The following is a 9,466-nucleotide window of genomic DNA, read 5'->3' on the forward strand; positions in this document are numbered from 1 at the left end:
TCATTTTCAAGTTTATGTTAGAAGTTCTCAATAGGTATGTTTTGCAGACTGCCAAAGAGTATTCTGAGCAGTTGGGTGTTGATGCATGCATCAAACTGTTCGAGCAATTTAAATCCTATGAAGGCCTTTATTTCTTCCTGGGATCATATCTTAGCTCCAGGTACTTTTTATTTCGATATTCACTTTTGAACTGGCAAACGGTAAGAGAGACTTATTTTTTTATTGTCTGTAACAGTGAGGATCCAGATATACACTTCAAGTATATTGAAGCAGCAGCTAAAACTGGGCAGATCAAGGAAGTCGAAAGGGTAACAAGAGAATCAAATTTCTATGATGCGGAGAAGACGAAGAATTTCCTTATGGAAGCCAAACTTCCAGATGCACGGCCTCTTATAAATGTCTGTGATCGTTTTGGCTTTGTCCCTGATCTGACTCACTACTTGTACACAAACAACATGCTCCGATATATTGAAGGTTATGTTCAGAAGGTATGTCTCTCCTCAAAGATAAATCAGTGCTTAAACTCTGATATGGGTGAAGCCAGTTTAAGACATTTTATTTATAATGTTCAAGTTTCCTTGATTGTAAATAATTTGGTAGGTGAATCCAAGCAATGCTCCATTAGTGGTTGGCCAACTGCTAGATGATGAGTGCCCTGAAGATTTCATCAAAGGTCTAATTATTTCAGTCCGGTCTCTCCTCCCTGTAGAGCCACTCGTGGATGAATGTGAGAAGAGGTTTGTGGCGGAGCATTTAACTGTAACATAAGACTTTTTTCTGATTTATATTCTTCTGATTTCTGCCTTCACCACTTTAGGAATCGTCTTCGATTACTCACGCAATTCTTGGAACATCTCGTGAGTGAGGGAAGCCAGGATGTGCATGTTCACAATGCGTTGGGAAAAATAATCATTGATAGCAATAACAATCCAGAGCATTTTCTCACCACTAACCCATACTATGATTCACGTGTTGTGGGTAAGTATTGTGAGAAGCGGGATCCAACTCTTGCAGTTGTTGCTTACAGACGAGGACAATGTGATGATGAACTTATAAACGTCACAAACAAGAACTCCCTCTTCAAATTGCAGGCCAGGTATGCATCTGTGTCAATATGGCCAAGAAATTCTCTTGAATGTCTTCTATTGTTTGCTAGCTTTTATCCGGTTATCTTTTGGTTGACACTTATATTTTATCTTTCCAATTTCAGATATGTGGTGGAGAGGATGGATTCTGATCTCTGGGAGAAGGTGCTTCTTCCTGACAATGAGTATAGGAGACAGCTTATTGATCAGGTTGTTTCTACTGCCCTGCCTGAAAGCAAGAGCCCTGAGCAAGTATCTGCAGCTGTTAAAGCTTTCATGACTGCTGATCTTCCTCATGAATTGATTGAGTTACTTGAGAAGATTGTGCTCCAAAATTCTGCTTTCAGTGGAAACTTCAATCTGCAAAATTTGCTTATCTTAACAGCCATCAAAGCAGATGCATCTAGGGTTATGGATTACATCAATAGATTGGACAACTTTGATGGACCTGCAGTTGGAGAGGTTGCTGTTGAAGCACAATTGTATGAGGAAGCCTTTGCTATTTTTAAGAAGTTCAATTTGAACGTCCAGGCAGTGAATGTTCTTCTGGATAACATCCAAAACATAGACCGGGCGGTGGAGTTTGCCTACCGTGTTGAAGAAGATGCAGTTTGGACTCAGGTAGCAAAGGCTCAGCTACGGGAAGGGCTAGTGAGCGATGCAATTGAATCGTTTATTCGTGCAGATGATGCAACCTATTTCTTAGAAGTTATTCAGGCTGCTGAAAACGCTAATGTATACCATGACTTGGTTAAGTATTTGCTGATGGTCAGGCAGAAATCTAAAGAGCCAAAGGTCGACAGTGAACTCATATATGCGTATGCGAAGATTGATAGGTTGAGTGAAATAGAGGAATTCATCCTTATGCCAAATGTTGCCAATCTCCAAAATGTCGGTGATCGTCTATATGATGAAGCTCTATATGAAGCTGCAAAGATCATATTTGCCTTCATTTCCAACTGGGCCAAACTGGCTGTTACCCTGGTTAAACTCAAACAGTTCCAAGGTGCAGTTGATGCAGCTCGCAAAGCAAACAGTTCAAAGACATGGAAGGAGGTCTGCTTCGCTTGTGTGGATGCTGAAGAGTTCCGCTTGGCACAAATCTGTGGCCTCAATATTATTGTACAGGTGTTCTTTTTTACCTGCAGCCCCTTTTGGCATCTTTTTCCTATCTTTTTTTGCTGTTGGTTCCATGTTTGTGAGCCTTCTATTGCAAATGTAATAACCTACTAGCTTTTAAACTTATGTCAATACTGCAGGTGGATGACTTGGAGGAAGTTAGTGATTATTACCAGAATAGAGGATGCTTCAATGAATTGATCTCTCTCATGGAGAGCGGCCTCGGATTGGAGCGGGCTCACATGGGTATTTTTACAGAGCTGGGAGTGTTATATGCTAGATATCGTCCAGAGAAACTTATGGAGCACATCAAACTGTTCTCAACACGACTGAACATTCCCAAGCTTATCCGTGCTTGTGATGAGCAACAACATTGGAAAGAGCTCACTTACCTGTATATACAGTATGATGAATTCGACAATGCCGCTACCACAATCATGAACCACTCTCCAGATGCCTGGGATCACATGCAGTTCAAAGATGTTGCTGTCAAAGTGGCAAATGTTGAACTTTACTACAAAGCGGTGCACTTCTATTTGCAGGAGCATCCTGATCTTATCAATGATATGCTCAATGTTCTTGCTCTCCGTGTGGATCATACACGTGTTGTGGACATCATGCGGAAGGTTCATTTCCATCTCTTGATTTCTTTTACTAATTTGGAGTGTCTTATTTCTCAGTTAGATTCAGAATGAAACTTGTCAAGTAAATATTTCGAAGGCTGTTTCTGATAACTACTATTTCCGAGTAGATGTTTACAGTGCGTGCTAAATATATTCTGGTTAATCCATTCCTATTCTCCCTTTCTTCTGTTCCAGGCTGGCCACTTGCATCTTGTGAAACCATATATGATTGCAGTACAGAGCAATAATGTATCTGCTGTGAATGAAGCCTTAAATGAAATCTATGTTGAAGAAGAGGACTATGACAGGCTAAGAGAGTCCATTGATTTGCATGATAATTTTGATCAGATAGGCCTTGCTCAGAAGGTAAATATGCCGCGCTTCTTTTTGTACCATTTATAGCTTTTTCAAAATGAGAAAACAATAGTATGTAAGCTATTTAATGTGGACGTGCAGATTGAAAAACATGAGCTTCTGGAAATGAGACGGGTCGCTGCATATATTTATAAGAAAGCAGGAAGATGGAAACAGTCCATTGCTCTGTCTAAGAAGGACAAAATGTACAAAGATGCTATGGAGACATGCTCTCAGTCTGGTGAACGCGAGCTTTCTGAGGAGTTGCTTGTTTATTTCATTGAGCAGGTAATTATGTTTAAAGTTATTTATCCGTCTTCATTATCAAATGAGAAGATTCTACATTCATTTGCGTGATGTACTCCCTCCATTGTTTTTTTTAATAAATTGCCATGATATTCCCTTCCATGGAAATTTACTGCAAGCAGATTGAGAGGCACATTATTACTATTTGCCTTATTGATGTTAGATGGTTATTCTTTTTAATCCAGTTGTGCTTCTATAATAATATTTATTTCCTCCATGTGATCATTTGCCTTGTTTATTTTTTTTTATTTTTTACCATATAAATTTATACAATACATGGATGTTTGCTCTCTCCTGCTATGGGGGCGTATCTATGCCCACTGTTAGGTAGTTACAAATTTGAAGTATTAAGTTATCTTCCTTTGAGTATTTGTCCTTTCTTCTTTCCTTCTTTGTTTCAAATTTTAAAATGAAGTTCAGAATGCACACGGTTTATATATAATAAGAAATATTAAAGAGCAGTTGCTTGCATGGATCCTTTGACGTGATTCACCTCTCTGCTGAAATGATCCTAGAAGATTGTGACGTGGTTCCATGTCAGAATGCACACACTTTGTGTAATAAGAAAAAATTAAAGGAAGGCTGGTTGCAGATTTCTATACGGTATTACTATGTGACATATAAGATAATGTTTTGTTTTTTTACTATGAAAACCTATAAATTCTACATGAAGCAATAAATATTTAACTAGGTTTGCAGTCTTAGCAAGAATGATTATCCCACTCTGAATTCTCTATCCCGCCCAAAGTGACTGTGAGAGGTTTATGAACCATTATGTTTTTTTTTCTTTTTTTTGGCAGGGGAAGAAAGAATGCTTTGCTTCATGTCTCTTTATCTGTTATGACTTGATTCGACCTGATGTTGCTCTAGAGCTTGCATGGACGAACAATATGCTTGACTTCACTTTCCCATACCTTCTACAGGTTAGATATTTTTCATCTTCCAGTTTTGTCTTCATTTATCATAATGACTTGGGCTTTCACACTATAACGAGGCATGTGTCAAATTGTAATGCAGTTTATTCGTGAATACACAAGCAAAGTGGACGACCTCATGAAAGATAAGCTCGAAGCCATGAACGAGGTGAAATCCAAGGAGAAGGAAGAGAAAGACATGGTTGCTCAGCAGGTAAGTTCAATTAACTCTCTGTATAATATCTTATATCTTATTCTGTGATGCAAAAAAAAAAAAATCAATTAACATATAAAAACTTCGCGCATTTTATGCAGAATATGTATGCCCAATTGCTACCTCTTGCATTACCAGCACCACCAATGCCTGGAATGGGTGGAATGAGCGGTCCTTTTGGCGGAGCGCCGGCCCCACCACCACCTATGGGTGGTATGGGGATGCCTCCCATGCCTGCCTATGGCATGCCTCCTATGGGATATTGAAGATAAACATAGTTTGAGGTTTATTGTTTATCGATGGGTAGCTGAACGAAGGAAAAGGAACAAGCCACTTGTGTAATTTTGTTGTAGGTTGTTATTATCAGTTGTATCTCCTTGATGTTCCTTCTAAATTAGTAATTTTTTTGGTGCCAATGAGGCTGAGATGAGGATTTTTGTGGTTATTTGACGATAGTAGGGTCGATGCCATTTGAAACACAGTAGGGTTTTGTGGCTGGGCTCCATTTGTATATGCTCCCTCCAACTGCCTGATATAGTATGTCTTGTACTTCTGTGCTTCCGAATTTTGTGTCATATATTTGTTTTCCATATTTATACTGTTTATTATGAATAATAGATATTGTTTCGTGTCCATTATTTTTGGGTTATCTTAATGACAGCAATTTATTCATATTTTTCTGGATGCATGTATCGATAACCGCGCTAATTTCCTATGAGGATATCTTCAACGTATATATTATATTTTTGTGTATTTCATAAGTAGAGGTTAGTGCCAGTTGCATCTCCTCCATTTACTCTGGAGTTGGTAGCTTTTTCCGATGCCCTGGAGGCTGAGATGAGGATTCTTGTGATTATTGATGTTATTAGGGATTGTTGCAGTTTGAAATTATGGGGGTCTGTTGGGCATATGAATCCCCATCCCAATCGCCTGACATAGAGTACAGACTCCATCAGGATTTTTGGGGTCTTATTTTTCCGCACAGTTCTCTCTTAGGTTGGAACATTCTTTCATTTTAATACAGAAATATGCATGTTGGAATTTGGATACAGAAGTGTTTATGTCAAAAAGTTACTCTTATGGGTACGTGGATGTTTAGAGCAGTTTAGGGTCTCTTAATCTTTCTTGATAGCTGATCAATTAGAAAGAAATAGATTCTTGTATGAGAGAGACCAAATAATTAGAAAGAAATAGATTCTTGTATGAGAGAGACCAAATAGAGGGCGAGTTTGTTGGTCCGGCGTGCCCTTTGATATTCAAGTTAATAATAGATTAAGTACGTTTACAAAATCTAGTTTCAGGGTGTTATTCAGTAATTTTAGTGTACTTTAGGATAGTGGAGATTGCCTACTACTTATAGAGGATTGGCAATGGCACATTAGTAATTTGACAGGTCGGTACAGTCGATTGATCAGTCCGTATTTTACACGTGTTGGTAGCCTGTTGAATGAGTCACCTTTACATTTAATGAGACAGTGACGGAACGGCTGAAGTGTTAGCGTCGCCTGAGGAGTAATAACGTCGGCCTAAAAAATCATAATGACTCTGACCCATCATTAAATTCGTTGGTGATTGGGTCAGAGTAGAAGACATCTTTCGTCTCATATTCAGTCTTATCTAGCGGATCCCGGCTTGAAGACACATTTTGTCTAGGACTTAGACTGTCAGGGAGGTCAGCGGTGCTCAAACCTGGTTGGGTTGGGTCTTCAGACTTATAGAACTCAGCTAGTTATGATTAACAAGTGACCGACTCTCAAGAGTTCACTAGACTTTAGTAATTCTCAGGATATAACAAGTTGGAACAATATGAAACACACTGTGTTTTGGCATATAGACATTTATGATTCTCTCCAGGTTGGGTCTCATACAGTGATGTAATCTATTGTAAAAGAAAATACATTAAGATATTCATCTTAAAATTAGATATAAAATTAGATATATATGGTTTCCATCAAACCAAATAATAATAATAGTAATATATAATAAAAATAAAAAAGATATGGTGACTCATTTAGTTAAAAGCGGACACATTTATAGACAATCTGAAAAATAAGAGACTGATAATAATAGATTGAAGTTAAAGAGAGAGTGAATTGATATATATATATATATATATATATATTTATATAATATATATATATATATATATATATATATATATATATATATATATATATATTCGACATTTCGAATTGATTAGGAAAATATTTCTAAAATATGAGTTTTGTTCAGTAATAGATTAGCCTAGTATTGCAATATGTATTTACAATATTTACTTTATTACTTACCTTATTTGTTAGGTTTTTCGATCAGTATTTAAATCAACTTTCCTGCTCTGCATGGCGTCGAGGAAGGTTTAAAAAAAGAAATAAAAAGAAAAAGAAACAATATCTTGGTCTCTGCTCTTTCCCATAGACTCTTCGTCGTCATCACTTATAACATTATGTGATGCTAGTTCAGTTATCACCTAGCGTGGTAAGCTTCAAGATAGGAAAATTTTGCAAAATAAATCAATTTTGCTAAATATTTAGCAAAACAGACCGTTTTGCTAAATATTTAGTAAAATAGATTTTGTTAAACATGTCATTCGAAACATACGAGACTAGTAATCCCATATGATTTAATAAATCATACGGGACTACTAGTCTCGTATGTTTCGAATGGTCCGTTTTGTAAAATCGACATCTTTTGACTTGTTGGTCAAAAAGAGATCCATTTTGCTAAATATTTAGCAAAACGTTCTGTTTTGCTAAATATTTAACGCTTGTTACATGATACGGGCGCAGATGCGGCCCCTGACATAGTTTTGTACTGTGATAATTACAGAGTCATTCACATCGCCGCTAATCCTGCGTTTCACGAGCGAACAAAACACATTGAGGTCGATATATTGCCATTTGGGTCGCCAGAACGCTGGAGCTCATCGAATCTCTCTGCCACATGCATTTCTTCCGGAGACGGCGCGACTGATTTCTCCACTAAAAGCGCAAGCGCATTCTCAGTTCGAGTTTTTTTGTGAGAACTCTCGATTTTTTGTCCATGTGATTACTGTTAGTTTGAGTGGGGTTGTTAAATATATGGCTAAATATCAGAACACCCGCTTAACTTCAGATGATTATCAGATAACCCCTATAACTTTGAAAATATCAGAAAATCCCATTTAAGCTTAGGGGTTACGAGACCTTTAACTTTGTTATTTTATCGGGAAAACCCCTGATTTTTTTTTTGCTTTTTTTCCCTAATAAACTCTTAATGCTATGAGGGGTTTCTGATAATCGACTTAAGGGATGGTTTCTAATATTTCGAAAGTTATAGGGGGTTATCTGATAATCTTCCAAAGTTAATATTTTTTCACTTGGACTAAATATAATAATAGATTAGGCTGTGGTAGTTACATTTACAATTGTTTCGTTCCTCAACTTGGATCTTCGTTATAAAATCTTTCCAACTGTAAATCATACTCCCCTTAAAAGTGAAAGTTTGAGAGAAAATTTCTATGAACAAAAATACCATTGATTCTTTTAGATGTTATATTATTATCCTATCCTATATATCCTAATTAACTCTAATTAATAAGTATCAATTATCTTATCATATCCTAAATAATATATATAAGCTAGGATTTGATTTAAGTATATTAAAAATTATATAGATTTTTAAAATTTTATTAAACATTATATTAAGTTATAGATAATTGTTCCCCAGCCACTTCTCCAGAATTACAATCTAGAAATCATATCATATCATACTCCTTTTAAAAATGGGAGTTTGGAAAAACTCTCTACGGACAAAAATATGCTTGATCCTTTTAGATATTACATTATTACCCTATCCTATCCTAATAAACTCTAATTAATAAATAGAAGTTTCAATTATCTCATCCTATCCAAATTAATGTGTGTATAAGCTAAGAGTTGATTTAAGTATATTAAAATTTATATTATTTTAATATTACATTAAAAATTACATTAATAATTGTTCAATCACCACATTTAGCCACTTCCCATAATTACAAAATAGAAATCATATAACATCATACTCCCTTTAAAAGTGAGAATTTGGGAAAAACTTTTTGTAGACAAAAATACCCTTGATCCTTTTAGATAATACATTATTATCCTATCATATCCTAATAAACTCTAATTAATAAGTAGAAGTTGCAATTATCTTATCCTATCCTAATTAATATGTATATAATCCAAGATTTGATTTAAGTATATTAACAATTACACACACACACATATGGAGAGAGAGAGAGAGAAATGAGTATGCTTGTTACCAAGCACAAATTTTATGTTTGGTAGTGAGATGTCTTATTCCCATCTACTCATTCAAATTTCTAACCACTCCCCAACGCATGTGAATGTGGGTCCCGATTTCAATGAGTGCAGGGGAATATGCCACCTCATTACCGAGCACAAAAACTTATGCTTGGTACCAAACATACCCATTTTTCTCATATATATATATATATATATATATATATATACCGATTTCAATGAGTGCAGGGGAATATGCCACCTCATTACCAAGCACAAAAACTTATGCTTGGTACCAAACATACCCATTTTTCTCATATATATATATAATACACACACACACATATGGAGAGAGAGAGAGAGAAATGAGTATGCTTGTTACCAAGCACAAATTTTATGTTTGGTAGTGAGATGTCTTATTCCCATCTACTCATTCAAATTTCTAACCACTCCCCAACGCATGTGAATGTGGGTCCCGATTTCAATGAGTGCAGGGGAATATGCCACCTCATTACCAAGCACAAAAACTTATGCTTGGTACCAAACATACCCATTTTTCTCATATATATATATATATATATATATATATATA

General features: G+C 36.1%; 1 protein-coding gene across 1 annotated transcript in view; it reads left to right on the forward strand.

The window, feature by feature from the left end:
- Positions 1 to 5,253, forward strand: part of LOC109842662 (clathrin heavy chain 1) — a 21,063-nt gene extending 15,810 nt beyond the window's left edge. The window contains exons 20-30 of the mRNA XM_020411510.1: positions 48 to 160; positions 236 to 488; positions 601 to 737; positions 818 to 1,096; positions 1,211 to 2,213; positions 2,345 to 2,830; positions 3,023 to 3,193; positions 3,284 to 3,469; positions 4,288 to 4,410; positions 4,505 to 4,615; positions 4,717 to 5,253. Of these exons, the coding sequence (XP_020267099.1) occupies positions 48 to 160; positions 236 to 488; positions 601 to 737; positions 818 to 1,096; positions 1,211 to 2,213; positions 2,345 to 2,830; positions 3,023 to 3,193; positions 3,284 to 3,469; positions 4,288 to 4,410; positions 4,505 to 4,615; positions 4,717 to 4,881 (3,027 nt within the window). The 3' untranslated portion in view covers positions 4,882 to 5,253. The remainder of the gene's footprint in view (positions 1 to 47; positions 161 to 235; positions 489 to 600; positions 738 to 817; positions 1,097 to 1,210; positions 2,214 to 2,344; positions 2,831 to 3,022; positions 3,194 to 3,283; positions 3,470 to 4,287; positions 4,411 to 4,504; positions 4,616 to 4,716) is intronic.

Source organism: Asparagus officinalis, chromosome 5, assembly GCF_001876935.1.
Source record: "Asparagus officinalis chromosome 5, Aspof.V1, whole genome shotgun sequence".
Classification (NCBI taxonomy): domain Eukaryota; kingdom Viridiplantae; phylum Streptophyta; class Magnoliopsida; order Asparagales; family Asparagaceae; genus Asparagus; species Asparagus officinalis.